The sequence below is a fragment of the Melanerpes formicivorus genome, unplaced genomic scaffold (genome assembly GCF_026170545.1).
Source record: "Melanerpes formicivorus ecotype bairdi unplaced genomic scaffold, bMelFor1.0.p_v2 SCAF_24, whole genome shotgun sequence".
Taxonomy (NCBI): domain Eukaryota; kingdom Metazoa; phylum Chordata; class Aves; order Piciformes; family Picidae; genus Melanerpes; species Melanerpes formicivorus.
The window spans coordinates 9359442-9377209 of record NW_027142376.1 but is presented as its reverse complement, the minus strand read 5'-3'; the positions used below and the strand labels follow the sequence as shown (position 1 = coordinate 9377209).

At 45.4% G+C, this 17768-nt stretch overlaps 1 protein-coding gene across 3 annotated transcripts in view; it reads left to right on the top strand.

Annotated features, from left to right (window-relative positions):
- The window catches only part of TMEM108 (transmembrane protein 108), a 115169-nt gene that overhangs the window by 37627 nt on the left and 59774 nt on the right, over window positions 1–17768 (top strand). For all 3 annotated transcript variants that reach the window (XM_068152853.1, XM_068152852.1, XM_068152855.1), the window contains exon 3: window positions 16918–16999. In XM_068152853.1, coding sequence (XP_068008954.1) covers window positions 16960–16999 — 40 coding nt within the window. In that variant the 5' untranslated portion in view covers window positions 16918–16959. The remainder of the gene's footprint in view (window positions 1–16917; window positions 17000–17768) is intronic.

Sequence of the window (17768 nt, the reverse complement as noted above, 5' to 3'; positions counted from 1 at the left end):
ACAGGTATTTACAATTAATGAACAGCACAAGGACTAGAAACCTGCCAGGATACAGACAGTGCCATTTTGATTCTTCTGGAGTATTACTGTCAGAGAAAATCCATAAAGATGATTAAAAACTGGCAGCTTCTCTCAGCCCCTTCATTTGTGAGGAAACAAATGTGCTAGCCTCAGCAAACAGATGTCCACATCATAACAGTCATCATCACAGTTGGCTTGAAACCTTCTGCCTTGTAAATCCATCTGAGGACCAAAGAGCCACAGAGTTTTACCTCTGCTGGTGCTCCTAGGACAGGCCTGGGAGTGAGCAGAGATGGTGGCTTTGTTCCTGTGCATTCTATTGCAGGGGGTTTGATCCTCATCTTTCCATTCATTGGCGAAACAGCTACATGCACAAACAGGTGAAGGCAGCACTGTTGTGTTTTGCTCACACTGTGCTCAGCCTGGCAGCACTCTGGAGCTAGTGCAAAGGGGGTGAGAGAAGGAGCTTGGGTTTATCCCCTGCCCTGGCACAAACACTGGGTCACTGTGAGTGAGTGACCTTAACAAAGCAGGGGTAAAGTGAGTGCTTTTGGAGTTTGCTTTTGCAATTCTTCGGAGCATTGTGCGAATGCTTTCACTAACTCTAACCTTAAGTCAAGACTCATGAGCTATGCCCAGGGTCTGTATTTTTAGGGCTCAGATTTTGTGAAGGCTCCTTTGAATGACTTAGGCCTTTCCATCCTCTTGCTGGGTAGCAACAACTGAGAGCCAAGTTAAAATGAGATGTTTTGACCAGTATGTTTGCAAGGAACAACCTAAAATTTGCAGTGGGTTAACTTATCAGCCACCACCCTATGCAAGGCATCAGAGCACACTGCCCTGGGGTGGGTTTGTGACTGGCCACGTTGCAGCCTTGCTAAAGACATTTGCTGGTCAGTGCTGGTGAGTCCCAGTTCCTTGCAGCATGAGTGTAGAGGTTCCAGTGCTAGCACACTGCCATCCCACTCCATGGATCACAGCACTGTGGTGCATAAGCAAAGGAAAAAGGCGCTCTCAGAGGCTTTTAGTGATCCCAAGATGCATTGTTTAGGAGAAGAGAAGGGATCTTAGACTGCTGCCTTGTATGCTAGAGTTCTGTAATCCCAGATTGCCACAAACCACAGTCTAGTTTTTGTCAGCTCAAGGGGCCCCAAACAAAGCCTGCTTCGGGCATTAGGATGGGACTGATCTTTCTTCACAGTCCTAAAAGTAGTCCCATAGCATTCAAACAGACTGTCTGGCCTGCATGAGGAGTGTTGCTATATGTCAGGCTGTGATGGGCTGCCCACAGCACTTGTGTGCTCTAGTTTTTTGTATTGTGGCCTGCTGCATGTCTGGAAGAGTGGGGGTAGGGAGAGGTGTCAGGAATATGTTTCTTTCAAGAGGACTGGATCTTGCCTGCTTCTATGGAAATGATGATGCTAAATTTCTTACATCATTAATTTCTATGGCAACAAGAATAATCTCATAAATAGGGGATTATTGCTTCAGGATCAAAGAGGGGGAGAACCTGGGTTGTGAAAGAGACAGTTCTTTATTCAAATATCTTGGCAGCAGAGTAGCCAAACAACTCCTGAGATCTGAGCGTGCTTTCTTTTTACTTCTTGATCACTTGCAAACCAAACTTTAAACACTAGGCAAGCAAAAGCAAAGATGTCTAGCTTTTACTGCATCAGCTGGTCGGCATTGGTCATGACTGCTGAGTGCTGGGCACCCAATGACACAATTGCAGTTGGAGCAATAAAGTACATCTGAAAGAAAACCCCTCTGTCCCTTAGCAGTGCCCTCGCGTTAGCTGGCAGAAGGTTAAAACCAAGAGTGACTCCTCACATACTGATCTCAGTCGGGACACAGGGGAAATATTTCTTCCTAGCAGACTGGTTTTGGAGGGCAGCAAAGATGTCTGTGGGCTTGCTGAAGAATTGAAGGCTTTTCCAAGTCCTTTGCTTCTTTCAATTGCATGTCATTTTGAAGCTGTTTGAGTTTGATGAACAATTCTAGTCACTGCAGCTTTCCACACAAGACAACTTCAAGCATCTCCATGTCCTTTGCCTCTTTTCATGGTGCATCATTTGGAGGCTGTTCCCTGTGTACCTATTTCCATATGGTACCATTACAGAGGAGCTGTAGGCTCGGAGAAGAGGCTTGCCAGCTGCCATTTTTCCTCAGAGAAAAGCTGCAATTTACCATTAACCCAGCAATTAAGCCAACATTTACTCTAACGTGCTGCTTTCTTGCATAAAAATCCTCTCAGCAACTCTGAAAATTATTTCCCAGAAAGGTAATAGAATAATTCCCAGCATCTTCAGTTTGGAAAAGCCATTTTTCTGGCATGATTGATATTTCCTTTGTGTTAGCATGGGAGGCCATAGAAAGAGGAGTAATCTCTCTAATGGGTGTGCTCCATGCTGCTGCCTGGGGTCCGTGATACATTTGTCAGGCTTTAATTAAAGTGCTGGAGTTGGATTTCCACAGTAATTAACTTTTATTTGCAGTTACACCATGTCTCTCATTTTTGACACTGAGACTTTCCCATCAGAGGTAGGAGCAGCAATTGGCACAAAAAAAATAAGGAACGTGGAAATGAGGAATAACTCAAGAAATAGCTTTGTATGTACCGTGAATTCTGAAAGGAGGCAACCCCACCATTTCCTTTCCAAGCTGTTTTGTTGTTAGCTACCCAAGGTGTTTTCTCTCCTGCATAAACACACATCCCATCACCTTGGTTACTCCTCCTCATGCAGTGTTGTAGCGAACAAGCAATTTTTGTTCAGCAGTCAGCTCAGAGCCTGTACCCAGCTTCCACACATCTTTCTCAGCTGTCTCGCAGAAATGTTTTGTTATCTCTTGGCAAATGTCCACTTGTGAGTCTGAATAATGTATGTGCTGGGGAGCCTGTCCAACCATCATCCCTGTGCTGAGCCTTCTGGTTCAGTTGTGGGGAAGGTTTTTGAAAAGTAAACATTAGAGAGGTCTCCGTTCTAATGTCACTGGTGGGTTTGGACTGCAGGATTCTCTGTCTCATTGAATGTATCAGTTGCTTTTATTAATTGAATTTAGTGCCTGAGTCTGCTCTTCAGAATTCAGATATTTTTCTCTTCTGTTTCTCTGCCCTTTTCTGCTTCCATTTCACACGTCCCATGACATACCATTATGCAGGAGCAGAATCACAAATCATTGTCTTGGCCTTAACAAAACAGCCTTTCCAGGAACAGAGAAGCACAGACTTGGAATTCAGGCCTGTTCTGTCTCACGTGCTGTGTCAGTTGCCCTTGGAGAGACCCACTGACCTCCATTAGAAACATTAAGCATTTTTATCTCTGCTGTAGCTGGCTCTCACCAGGTCCTCACCTGTGCCAACCAGCACTGTCCTGTGCTGCTGACTGAGAGAGATTAAATCCCTTCTTGCAGGGTGTTGCAGTTGAGCTGGCTCTGAGGAAAAACTAAACAAACAAACAAAAGATATGAAAGAGAACTGGCCCCAAGTAGAAACCAGTTCTCTTCAACAGAGTGAGGAAGTAACTGCCTGAGTTTTAAAGCCGTATATTGGCTTATTCACCTCAATTATAAGCCAGCAGGCCATGGAATCTGTCTCTGTCTCTCAATTTGTCCTGCTGTAACTGTTTTGCCTCAAATGAAGAGTTCAGTGTTCAAAACCAGAGGCAATGAACGCCTCAGTGGACACTCACATTACATCTAGGAGACTGGTTCAAGCTTCTGGTTGTTTTAGGTCTTAATTATTTATACAAAATGGAAAAGCAGCTCTAGCAGGGTAGAGAGTCTCCTGTTAGAGTACCCAGCAGAGTGCTGGTTACTTTAGCTAGGCTGTGCATTCCTGGCTTAGCCAGCAGACTACAGGATGGAGCTTACTTTTCTAAGAAAAGAGTTAAAAGGCTGCTTTCTCATCCAAAAGTGCAACCAAACAGAAAAGCAAAACCAAGATTAGGGTTGGGAACATGTCTGACCAGTCTCAGTGGCCAGCACTGCCAGTGGCAGACACCAGCAGGCAGCGTCACCATCATGTCTCTACAGCTTTGCATTTCTGCAAGTGACTGGTCAGAGCATGGGAGCGTGGGGCAACACTGCATCAGCTCTGCTCTCTCTGCAGTGTTCCAGGCCAATGAGCTGAGGCAGTAAAAAAAATAAATATATATGTATATAAAAAATTCTTTAACTCTTGTTTAGGCAACAGTTCTCCACAGTGTATGAGCAGGTGAAATTGGAGTGAGAGACTGCATGAGCTCAGAGTGTTTACAGGTTGGGGCTAGCACTGTTCTGCAGTCTGAATACCAAGAGCCTTTGTGTATTGAAGCTTTGTGTGTAGCTGTTGTCCTCTTAATGAGAGGACAGCCTTATGCTGTTTGCATGGCCAGCCTGCTTCAGGAGCAGTCACTTGTTGATAAAAGTGTCCCAAACCCTAGGCAAGATAAATCTGAATACCTGGCTCTCCTCTGCATTGATAGCACAGTGGGGAGGACACGGCAGGAATGGGGCTGCCAGCACACAGCTCAGGCAGCCTGAAGGTAGAGATGTGTCCTACTTCTCCCCAAATTCCTGATGAGAAGGGTCATTCAGAGCTGTACTTGATTCATGGGTAATGCAGAGGCAGTATATTCCTAGTGGAGTATAGAGAGAACTGGTTCATATGGCTAAGTTGTTAGGGAGCAACAGCACAGGATTGTCTTCCCAAGCCACTAATGAAACCTTTGTGTTGCTCTTAAAATGTCTGTACGTGGACCTTTATCAACAACTGAGCATCAGCTTCAGTGGACCGCTGCCTTGTGTGCTTGTGCCTGGGATATGGCTCCAGTGGGTTGTGATCAGTGTAACCCCTACTGGTCTTTGGTGTGAGGTATTCTATTTTCTCAAGAGAAGGTTAAATGCTTTGTGTAAAGCCAGTTTCCCTCCCAGCCCTAATGAAGTACCTCAGAACTGCTCCTCGTTTGCATCATTGGTGTTCCTTTAGCATCCTGGTGAACAGCAAGACTGGTTCTGCTGTGTTACAGCATGCTCAGTTGTAGTCCTACCTGGTGGGAACAAAGGTACCTGCTTCTGCTTCTTCAGAAGCGCCTTGCAGGGGCTCTGAGACTCTGATGGCCTGTTATCAACCAAATAACAGATGTCTGCCAGAGCAGCCTCTGCGGGTGAAAACAGCCCCAGCGCACAAAAGGTGGTGATTAGCTGGTTGAATAACAATGGACAAACTCCGGTGCAGATGTACAGGAAACAAGGGCAGGATCAGGCAGTTATATTTATCTTTTTCTGAGTTCATTATATACATTGATTTTCACAATGATATCTTAATGCTAACACTGCCATCAGGCAGCTTTCTGTTTCAAAGCCTCTAACGTGGTTTTTTCCCCCCAAATTACAATAATGTATTAATGTTCCCCAACTGCATGCTAATCAAAGGCTTAATTCAGTTTGCATACAATTACTGTTTTTTGAGTTGTGGGGGTTTTTTTTGCTCCCAGAAGTTTTGTGTATGATATTGTAGTTAATTTCTTTAAACTGTTTTTGATTTAGACTGGACATTAGGAAAAAAACCTTGGGTCACCAACCCTGGATGTGTTGAAGGGTCGTTTGAATGTGGTGCTTGGGGATATGGTTTAGGGGTGAACCTTGTAGAATAGGGTTATCAGTTGGACTTGGTGATCCTGAGGGTCTCTTCCAACCTGAATGTTTCTGTGATTCTGTGGTTCAAGATTTCCATTGAATGCCCTCAGTACAAATGAACTCTTCTAAATCACAACACGCTGCTGAGGGAACAGTCCAGCAAATCCTAGAGGCTTTGCCTCTCTCATTTGGAGGGAAGTATGTGAAGAAGCACACACATTTGTCTGCAGAGCTTCCCCTCCTTCAAGGTTGTGTCCTTCCTTGAAACGCTCCAGTTCCTGGTGTGATGCAGTGGATCAGAGCCTTCCTGGGTGCAGAGCAGTATAGACAGGGACTCTGTTAACTCTCAGCCTCGCAAAGGTGATGCCTCACTCAGTAAGAGCATTTTGTTACCACTCAATGTGAAACTTTCCAACTCAGAAAATTTCTGTTCCAATTTTAGGTCATCACTTTTCAACTTCAGTAAAATAGTTTAGTCTCTGAGGGAAAAACTGATGTGGGGGGCAATGGTGAATCATGTTTCATGAAGTTACTGTACCTTCTGTATCACAGGTCAGGAAACAGAAATTCCTTGGGGAGAGAGGAGGTGGCAGGATGAAAATAAGAGGGATTTCTGTAACATGCAGACTTTTTGCATGTTAGTGGGAATCTTCCAGGTCAGAGTGGAAAATCCTTATCTATATATGCTGCTTTAAGCTTTGCAGCTCTCCTCGGGGGTACTGTCAGTGGGGCATGTCCTGTGGACCAGGGATAGAGAGGCAGTGGCTGTGATCTGGGCGGGTGACTCACCTTCAAAGTGATGAGCAAAGGGCAGGGTGGAGATGGGGTCATTGTGCAAGGGGAGCTAGGAGATGGACAAAGAGATCAATACTTGCAAATAAAGTGGTGAGGGATTAAGAGCAGAGCAGGACTTTCACAAGGGATGGAAGCATTGTACAGGAGAAAGAGCTGGGCTGGATTCTGGCAGAGGAGATCAGACCAGCAGTAAGGCAAGGCCAAGTGTCGGCTTAGATGTTACAAGCCTGGGCTGAGGACCTCAAGGCTCTGTTTCTCTGGAGGAGTGTGGGGTGTCAATGGGGCTGTGTGATGCAATTCCTGAGTTCAGATCTTTTTTTTCCCTTCTCATTTTCCTGTGTAAGTTGCACTTAAATGCTGCTCGGGGTACAAAGCAAAGCTCTCTTAAATAAGGGGAGATTTCAGCCAGCTCTGCTCAGATTAATCAATATTTAATTTTATCTCAGTAGTTTATTATGTCATCCTTTCCTCCCTTAACTGTACATCATTCAGATCCATCTCTGAAGCTGAAGTTATTAATTTCCTGGGGAGCGGTTCTGTGGCTTTCATTATTGTGGCACCTGAGTACTTTACAAACATTAATGAATTCATCTTCCCAGTGTCCCCATAAGGTGCAGTGACATTGCACACCAGGAAAATGAGGCACAGAAGCATAATGGCAAGAGGGAACATTTAATTTAGATGGCCAACTTGAGATGTTTGTGCTCTGATTTTCCAGAACTAGCCTTTGTTTGCCCTCTCTTTGTTCTACAGTTGGCTTTTGCTGAGTCCATCACAGTTGGAATTGCTCCTCCTGTCCAGAGAGCCAAGCGCAGGTGTTTTGTGCTCTGCTCTAAGCAAACAAGATGCAATTAATGACAGCCTGTGCAGAGCTCGAGGTTTGTGATTTCCTTGGCATTAGACGCTGAGTCAGAGGATCCAGTTCCCCAGGGCAGAAAGCTGCCCTAGGCACAACCGTGGTGGTTCTCCAAGCCCTGATCTCATTCCCCTTGGTCTGCTTGGTGCAGACAGTGGCAAGGCAGAGATGGAACAAACAGCATGTCCCTTCTTGATGTGACCTTGACCCCTTAAATGTGTATGATCAGGCCTTGATCTTATGCTGAGCAAGGCTGGATAGTAGACAAACCCCCAAGTCATGGAGTTTACTGACTTGACACAAGGTGTACAGACCACAGCCAGTGCAGCCTTGGCACTGCAGGGACAGATGCACCAGAAGGGCTCTTGTTGTTCCTTATCCATGCCCATCTTCTGTATCTTTGTCATAGCAGTCTTAGCACATAGGAGCAGGGACTGCTAAAGAGAGAGAAAAGCTGCAGCTTTCTTTGCAAAGGATCTTCCACTGCATCCCTGGGTGGCCTTGTTGCTCAGATGTGTGAGCTGGTCTAGGAGTGGGGTGGGCAGATAACTGTGTCATATGATAGACCTGTGGCTGGGCATCTCCCATCTTCTTCCCATGCAGGACTGAACTCACGTCTCAGAGACATCACATTTCCCCCCAGCTTTTTGCAGCCCACAAAAGCAAAGCCATGGTGCAATCCTGAAAGACTTTCCTGTAGTAGGAAGACAGAAGGACAGAAAGATGCAGAGTTTGGTTTTGGATGCACAAGTAGGAGTTAGGCTCCATGAACAGCACGAGAGAGGAGTCTCACTGAAGTCCATGCACACAAAACTCCTGCTGTACTAATCCAGGGTCTCCTATGCTGTTTCATACTTTGCACAAGGCGATTCTCCCCATTTCTCTTCCCTTGGTTTCCTGTCCAATGGCACCGTGCTGTGACAGAGCCCCTGGAGTTGCTCTGGGTTTGTGCTTGGCAGCTCAGGACATGGTTTAGCCCATATGGTTTGTGATTTCCTTGGCATTAGACACTGAGTCAGAGCAACAGTGTCTGATGAACCTCAGTTATCCCCATTGTGCTTTAGCTGAGGTGAGTTATTTGGGCAGATGTTGACTAAATCTACCAACTAGATATGGAGTTGCAGGGATTTTTATTCTTGTCCTGCCTGTGCTGTTTCTTGTCTCTGTTAGAGAAAAAAAGCAAAGCCTTCTGGAAAGAGGGACCTTTGTCTGCACTGCTTCACCAGTCCTGAGCCAGGAGGCACAGCTCCCAGCAGGGTCAGTGGCTCTCACCTAAGGAAGACTTTCACATCTCAGGGCAGTAGATGAGTTTTTGCTAACGTATTCTAGTTGAGTGGACCTAAATGTGGTCTTGCTTGGCAGCCTGGCACATTTTAGATGCTGCTGTTTGAGGTTTCCCATGATCTTCCATATGAATTTCCCCCTGCCCTGTCTGAAGGAGGGTGAAGTGCTTGGCCAGTAGCAGCTGTGCTGCCTGCTTGAAGAGAAAGGAAAGAAAATGAGACACAGTGCTCAGTGTGCTGAGTCCTCTCTGAATCCTCAAACTGTCTTGTAGGGCTACATCTCAGACAGTGCCAGGCTAGTGTGTGCCCCTTTCATGCTCTTGCGTGCGGGCCCTCTCTCCAAAGCCTGTTGGCACCCTGTTGACACAGAGCAGACCATTGTTATTCAGAGTTGCATGAAAAGTGAACTTCTACTGACTGACACCAATAAGCCACGCTACTCTGCAATGACATTTTCTTGGAAGCTCTTCCTATTGACTCAGGCAGGACTGCACACATTGTGAGCTGAAATGCAGTGTCTGCACCATGGTAACCTTGGATGGACCAGCATCAAAAACCCTACATTTTGCATGGGGCCCTGTAAAATTTCCATGCTGTTCCCACCTGCTCTGTCAAAATGGTGTAAAAAATAATCCTCTCTAAAAGGGGTTGCTTTCTATGACTGGGACACTGTTTGGTAGCTCCCTGTTCTTTCTGAGGCCACTTCTTCCTCTGCCATCAAACCTTGGGGCTGAAAGCTGAAGTTAAATAAGTGATGTCCCTTGAACTAGACACAGTCACAATGAACTCTCAGATGAAATGTTGACTCTAAGCATGGAGACTTTGCTGTGTGTTGATCAGCTCTCCAAAGCGGAGCAGTCCTATTTCAGAGTTCTCTTTACCTCCCTTCTCTTCTTAGCTTATTGAATGTCTGGTTGTAAGGGTGGTAGTTAGTGGCCTTGGTAGAAAGAGGTTTAAGCAGGGCCACAAAGGTGAAGACACCACCTGTGTCTCTCTGCCTTCTGACTGTGGGCATGCATTTGTGCACTCACCCATCCAAACCTGCCAAAGATGTTTCTGTTTTCAGAGCAGAGGGTGTTTCATGGGAGCAGCTACATCAGACTGCTCTCTGAAGTGATAAACTTTGTTCCAGGGTGAGTGGCTCCTTTAAACTGGCTGTGCTAAAGAGACTGGCAGACAGTCCAGTAGGGATTGCCCCAGAACTGACACCCTGTCACAGGCCAAGATGAGCTGGCAAGGCACAGGAGCTCAAAAATCCCTCAACCTTTCATGTTTGTTTACTGTACTGATATTTGTACTAAAATGTACTTTAGACTCTGTTGGCTGTTGTTGGGTGCTTATGCTCTGTTAGAAAACCCCAACAGTGTGGGGTTTACTATTAAATTTCTGAATGCACCATTGAGACTGGGTGGTGAAGGATTCATGAGGTGCTTGTGCTTTCCCACTGGGGTTTTTCAAGTGCAATGAAATGTTTCTTTCAATCTCAGGTACTTGCCTGCGTCTATTATAACCTCTCATTGTGAAATTAGCTCCTTATGCTGTACTTGCACATTATGATTGGAGCCGCTTCAAAATGTTCCATCCAAAACTGACATGAAAATATTCTTAAGCATATATTGTGATGGGAAATGTCTACAAGTTTCTTTTCATTGAGAAAGGGAAAAAAGCCATCTTTATCCTTATTTATTTACTTATCCTCCCATTTTGTCACTGGGAGGAAGAGGGCAAGTAAGGAAGGACAAGCATAAAACAGGCACTTACATAAAGGTGTGCAATTCAGAATTGCAGCAATGAATGCATTGCTTCTTACTACACTTGTTAGGGTTTGGTTTGGTTTGGTTTTGTTGGTGTTTTTCCCCTTTAATTCAATCACAGAATCAAAGAACCAAACAGGTTGGAAGAGACCTCCAAGATCAAGTCCAACCGATCACCCAACCTATGATACTGTGAACCTTAACTAATCAACTAGACCATGGCACTAAGGCTTTTCTTAAGCACCTCCAGGGATGCTGACCCCACCACCTCCATGGGCAGCACATTCCAACAGGCAATAACTCCTTCTGTGAAGAACTTCCTAAGATCAAGCCTAAACTTACCCCTGCACAGCTTGAGACTGTGTCCTCTTGTTCTGTTGCTGGTTGCCTAGGAGAAGAGACCAATTATGTTTGATACAGTATGATGGGCCACAACCAAAACTCACTGGTGGTACACTGTGACCTGATTCAAAACGCCTGTTGCTCACCCATCTTCAGGTTCCAAAACAGTTGGTTTTGTGGACTGGGTTCAGCACCTGCTGCAACTGGAAGAGTGCAGCCTTCACTGGTGTTTTGTTCCTCTCTGCTTCATGGGTGTAGGCTGGCCAGGGAGCTGAGGGACAAAGCAGAATGCATGGGCACTTCTGCACTTACCTTACATCAAGCCTGTTGAAATTGCCCAAGAGAGGGCCCAAAACTTAGTCTAGATCCCTTTTTGTATGTCATTCATTTTTCTTGATCTTTACAGTCTCTTGAGGACAGTTTGTGCAAGGGCCTCTCTCTGCAGCTCAAGGTTTCAAAGCCAAGCTCAGTTTGTGAACTCTTCTTCACAACAGTTACAGGCATTTTGCTTCCTTAGCCCAAGTTTCAGTTCACTGTGCATCAGTTGAAAATGCTGCACAAAGCTGAGCCTCCTTTGTGAGGGTTTGTTAAGGGTTATCTATTCAGCTGGATAATGGTGGTGCACACCACCTCAATTTCAGTGTTAGGAGCTGAGCTCAGTGCCGGAACTTCAGCCCTCTGGAACTCTCTGGAAACAGACCCATGTAGGGGTTGGGTCACCTCCTTCTGACAGAGGCATTTTAAACAGGGCACAGGTAGGAGGCTTCAGAGGAGCTGATCTCCCTGCTATCTAGGAGGGGGTTTAGCTGAGTAAATCAAACATCAGCACCCACATGTGGACACCCTTAAGGCAAGGGTGATGCTGTGGTGGAAGCTCCTGCAGGGAGAACAGACCATCCCAATAGTGCAGTGGAAATGGAGCTTGTTTCTCCATCCCTTCCCTGCTGTGCTTCACAAAGAAGAACAAGCTGCATTTTCTTTGCTTTTCCAGGCATTACAGAGACAACCATCAAAGTTTTGTGCGCCCTGAAAGTCTTCCAGTGGGAGAGCTTCCAACGGGTATAAAGTTTTCCTGTCAAAGAGCAGATAATTTACACTGCCAAGGGCTGCCTCAGCATAGGGCTGCCTCAGCATAGGGCTGCCTCAGCATAGGGCTGCCTCAGCATAGGGCTGCCTCAGCATAGGGCTGCCTCAGCATAGGGCTGCCTCAGCATAGGGCTGCCTCAGCATAGGGCTGCCTCAGCATAGGGCTGCCTCAGCATAGGGCTGCCTCAGCATAGGGCTGCCTCAGCATAGGGCTGCCTCAGCATAGGGCTGCCTCAGCATAGGGCTGCCTCAGCATAGGGCTGCCTCAGCATAGGGCTGCCTCAGCATAGGGCAGCATGGGAAGCTTTCATCGTTAATTTGATGTTAAAAGACTTGCTTTGATTTAGCTCCCGTAAGACTCGCAAATAAAGTGTTGAAAAATCACACAGCTTAGTCCTAAATCGGTCACATTGCCTTTTGTTTTTTAAGTCTTTCCAAGAGGACAGCAAAAGGTTCTTTTCAGTAGGGCCTATTTCTGACCCAGTTCTACTCGGTTTTTTCCTGTTGCACTGGGAAAGATGATCCTCCCCCAAGCCAGGGAAGCTGGACGCTCCAAGCAGCTAACAAAAATAGCACATTTCAAGCTGTGCAGTAACACTTCAGCATCAAAGATAAGTTTCCAGTAGCCACTAGTAACTGAAAAGAAGGAGCTGTAATGGAAATGTTTAGCTAGACCTTATGATATTGGTTTTGCAGTTGCAGTAAATTTCCAGAGCAGGCTCGGTTGTGTTTTGTGTGTCTGGGATTACTGTTAGATAATAGAGACTTTCATGTTATGCAAGTGGCAGAAGTCATTTCTTCCACCTGGTACTGGAAAAAAAAAACAGCTCTTTGAAACACAGAAGCCAAACTGGCACCCAGAAGAGTTTCTGTGGCGATAGATTGGTTGTAAAGTGAGAATATCTAAAGGCAGCCTGCAGTGCCTTAAAATGGTCAGTGTCACAATCCAGGCCTGGCTTCTTGCAGAAGAGACATCTGTGGGACTGGGTGCACAGGAGCTTGATAACAGTAACCAGGGAGCTAATGAATCTGAATTAATTGGCTAAAGTGGACAAGTGTTTGTGTGTATAACTGCAACACCTGGCTGCCAGGCAGGGTAGCTTTAGTAATGACATAGGAGAAAAATGGAGCAAGTGAGCTCCTGTTATGTGACCTACTACATCCTCATCCAGCCCTGTGGAGGTTTGAAGATGCCCACAGGAGGCTTCTCTCTATCTCTAGTGTGTCTTAATGACCAAACTGTTATTAACCCTGCAGCTGCTGAGTCTCTTTGATCCTTGTGAAGATGTTGACTTCTTGGAACACCGCAGAGATGAATGATGAAAATGGGAGGCTTCTTATCTTATAGAATCATAGAATCAATAAGGTTGGAAAAGACCTCAAAGATCATCAAGTCCAACCTGTCACCCAAGACCTCATGACTACTGTGGCACCAAGTGCCATGTCCAGTCCCCTCTTGAACACCTCCAGGGACGGTGACTCGACCACTTCCCTGGGCAGCACATTCCAACAGCTAACAACTCTCTCTGTGAAGAGCTTTCTCCTCACCTCGAGCCTAAACTTCTCCTGGTGCAGTTACTTCTTACTCTATAGCTGGATGGACAGACATGGAGTCAGTCACATTTGTGCACCCGTGGGAACAAGAAGCAACCAGAACCACTGGTGTTCAGACTTGTTTGCCATGGGGGTGCCTCCAAAAGTATTTGCTAGCAGTGTAGATAGTTAGGAACAAACTCAAAAGTGAAACCCCCTTGTACTACTGGTGGACTGTGAAGGACATCCAGTAGCCTGGTAGTTTATAGCTGTTCTGATCTCCATCTCTGAGGCTTCTTGTCTCAGCAAGCAGCTGAGACACTAATCCTGTCCATCACAGCCTTTGCAGAAAGGTTTGAACTGCTCTGTTAGCAGGAATAGGAGGCTGGGATTTCAGGAGTTCCTGATGAGGCAGGAAAACTGGGGAAGGGGCAGCAATTGCTGTCAGGTGTTGCTTGATTGATACTGCTTTCTCTGTGAGTTTCATGTGTGTTATTTCAGTGGAAAGGGGAGATGGTGTAAGATTCTCTGTTTCTAAGCCCATGCAACAGAGGATACAGGTCTTGTCCAGGTATGGTAGTTGCTAGTTCAGCTCCTAACTGACTGTTTTGCACAGCTCCAGCAGGTCTGGTTCTGATTAGCTGTGGTACCCTACTTTTTGGAGACTTTAGGAGAGTGAAGGGTGTTGAAAACTGTGGAAGTGGTTGGGAATGAGTTTTTCCTCAGATCTACACAGTGCTAACAGTTCTGAGTATAAAGGGATATAATTAGTAAAAAAGCTGTACTCAGAGTGTTATGAAAGGAGGCAGTGGTGATGGTTTCCATGTTCCAAGCAGTGGGAAATAAGTCACAGCAGAGAATGTGGCACATGTTGAACAAGAGCAGGGAATTCTTGCTTGGAGGAATCCTACTGCTGCAGTCAGGCATCTTCTTCTTAACATGCCCTGAATCTTCTGGGGATATAAATTGTGCAAGTTAGCAGCTGGACTGTGGAAGCAGGCCCTTGAATTAAGAAACAAACCACACAAAACCTGAAAACACAACATTGCACTGGAGCCCTGTGTGGTCAGGAGTACACATTGACACTCCAACACCCTCTAAGTAACTGACCTGTAGGGAGCAGTGGGTGAAGACCTTGGTGCTGGAACCTGTGCTGGGGAAGTCACAGCTCTGTGAGTTGGAAGTGAGGAGCTTCTGTTGCTGTCTTGTGAGGGCATCATAGAGCAGCACGATGCTAACAGGATCAAGGGTGTGTTTCCCTGGTTGGGGATTCAACAATGTTTGGAGATGGAAGCACTTCAGGGTGTCTCCCCTCTTTCAGTTCTGCAGAGCCAGGCAGAATGCAGTTGAAAGCTGCAGGGATGTGGTGTTCTCTTCTTCCTAGAATGATCCTTAGAAGAAAGAAGGCATTCAGAAATAACATTCTAAAGTTCAGGTGCTTCACAGGATGCAGGTGGCATGTCTCTGGCTCCTCTTTCCATTACTGGTGTTTCAGCTTCTTTGGTTTGGTCTCCTGGGTTCTGTAAGATAAACATGCAAAGAAAAAGATGTTCTGCATTGGCTGTCAGCTCTGCCTCAGTGTTCATCTTCTGTTCTCCTCCATTTCTTCTTTAATTTAAGGCACCATTGGATTTTTTTTTTCCCTGCAAGGCATGATGAATGGCTGGGAGCTGCCAGCTCTTTTGTATTAATCACTATGCCTCCGTTAATTTAGCCATGCTGCTGAGGGACTGTGGTGGGTTGGAATTACCCCCTAACTAATTTGGAGAACAAGCCCCCCCTCAAAAAATTGCCAGACCAGCTCAGTTTGGGATGGAAGCAAAAGAAACTGTACTTACTATCAAACTACAATCTAGAAATATGAAATGCAATGAATATGTACAAAAGATTATATATATATAATATACACACACATAATTTATAAACAACACAAATTCCTCTGACCTCCCTGGACAGATCCAGGGGACCCATTCACCTCTTCCCCCACTTCCTCCCTCCTTCATGTTACCTCACACAGTAGTCAAAACAGAGATACCCCTTGCAAGGCCATGGGAGAGAGAAAGTTGCAAGTAGAAGTGACAGAAGAAGAGGAGAGAGAGCCATTTATGCTTCTGCTCTATATTCCATTAGCAGTCCAATGAATTATATAGACTTATCACTATTTTTCTTTCACATCCAATGGTAATTTATTTCACTTCCAGTCTTCCAGTCAGGGACTAGGCTAAAGTTCCCCCTTCCCATTGTAACAGGGGCTCACTTGCTGTGCAAGTCTGTATTGCTAGCTGCCCATGGTGATCTTACCATTGTCCTGTGTAAGACAGATGGTGCATGAGATATTGTGCACCAAAGAGGACAGAATGTATGAGTCCAAGAGTTTTCAGTCCTGGGTCTCTGAGGTTAAACAGGTGGCACCTTTTCTGGAGACAAAGTTTGAGTACAAACTTGCACTGGCTTTGTCTCTCTGTTTCAAAACACACACCTAGGTGCACTAATATGAATTACAACATAGACACACACCCCCAAAGCCATCAGTGGCCCTTTGTTTGCTGGATTTCAGAGGAGAGGCTGTAGGAATTCAGAGCAACTGGGAATATGGTGTATTAGACTCTGAAGTGTGTTTATGTATGAGGACTGAGAGCCTTCTGCTGTGCCTGCTTTGTTGTTTGGTAAACCTTAAGGAGAAAGGGGTGACCAGGAGTCCCTCACCAAGTTCTTGTGATCAAACGACAGCATGTGTCCAATTCTAATTTTGGTTTTAAAATAGTGAGTTAAATCACAGGAGAAAAGGCCTTGCAAATGCTGACATTTCTGTGAGTCGCTCAGGGGGTGTTAAGGTCCAGTGGAACTGGGCAGTGGGTGAGGGTCAGTGGGGGAATGTTTGTGTGCATACATTCCCGTGTCTAACAGCTGTAGTAAGCCCAAGCCTCTTTTGTTACAGAGCACAGGCAAGAAATATCACAATGCTTTTGGGACCTCCAGAGAAAAGTCAACCATGGCCCTGCTTCCACAGGCTCTGCAGCATTTGTTCATCTCAAAGGTGTTACTCATTGCTTTGACTTGTTTGCCTTAGGGCTTCAAGGCTGTGGTTTAAATAAACTCTGGAAGATTTTTATGGGAGCATGATAAAATAACTCAGATGTTCCCAGGAGTTTGGAACATGCAATTATGTTGAACTGCAAACTGGAGGGTCCAGCCTACTTAATATTGCCAAGAGGCCTTTGGGGAGGATGATCTCAGTGTCCTGTCTCTCAGAGGTGCTTCTGAATCCTCAGCAAATGCTGTTTTGTGGAGGGCAGAGCTGAAATGCTGCATTGTCTTTGGGTACTGGTGAGACATTACTCACAGCAGTGCTTTTGCTTTCAGTACATTTGCTTCCATCTCTGATTTATGCACATATTTTCCTCACCATGAGAATAGTTAATATCAGCATGATTGGGATTTCTTTTCTTCATCATAGTTTTCAAACTGAGGTGAAAAAATATCTGTGACAGGTGTCTGAAAATACCATCTGAGGGCACACGAAGAATTGTTAGCCATTCCCCAGGTGGGGAGCTGGGACGGTCACATCCTATTTTCAGACAACAGTGATTTTGTAATAAATCATTTTCTTCTTCTCTTGCTTTTTTGACAGAATCATGAATAAACTGGCAGACCAGCAGGACTACATGATACCATGAAGAGAAGCTTACAGGTCCTCTATTGCCAACTGTTTAGTAAGTAATTGTTTTTCTTCTTTCTTTTCTGCAAGAAAGGAACTGTCCAAATCCTTACACAAGACAGCAATATTTATGCAAGGCACAATTCAGGGAGCTACTTAACCATGTCCCTTGCTTCAGGTACTTGGAGGAACCATATGGAATTAATTATCTTGTTAACTGAGATAGATGGAGATGTGTAAAAAAAACAAGTTAAGTGTCAGCTGCTTCTGCAGCGATGGTCTGTGGCGTGCAAGGGTGAGCACCTTCAGGAAAGTGAGGTGGTGAAACAGAGGATGGCAGATTGAAGAAATGAGACATTTTTGTTACCATGTTTTCCAGTAAAAGGCATCCTGAATGGCACATCCTGTGGTGGTCTCTCAATAAAAGGTCTATGAGTGAGGGAAGGCAGCTACAGACACCCATAGAGCTGATTTTGTGTCACTTCCTGAGACGAGTGGTTTCTTTTTTCTAAGCTTTGGCTTTCAGAGGAGCCCATCCAACATGAAAGTGCAGCAAAAAGACTGGGGTGAAATGTAGGCTGTGTAGATGGGGGCTGCCTCCCCTGTTCAGGGCAGTAAGGCAAGGGTTTAGGTGTAGAACAGTATTGGGTGTTTCCTTAGCCTCTCAATTTTCAGTGTCAACATCACAAGTAGCAACTTCTTAGTTTTAGAGATGAAGTTAAGAACAAATGAAATAGCAGTGTGTAAGGATGGAGGAACTAGCAGAGTGTAAGGATGGAGGAAATAGTGTAAGGGTGGAGGAACTAAAGTAAGTGTAATCCCTT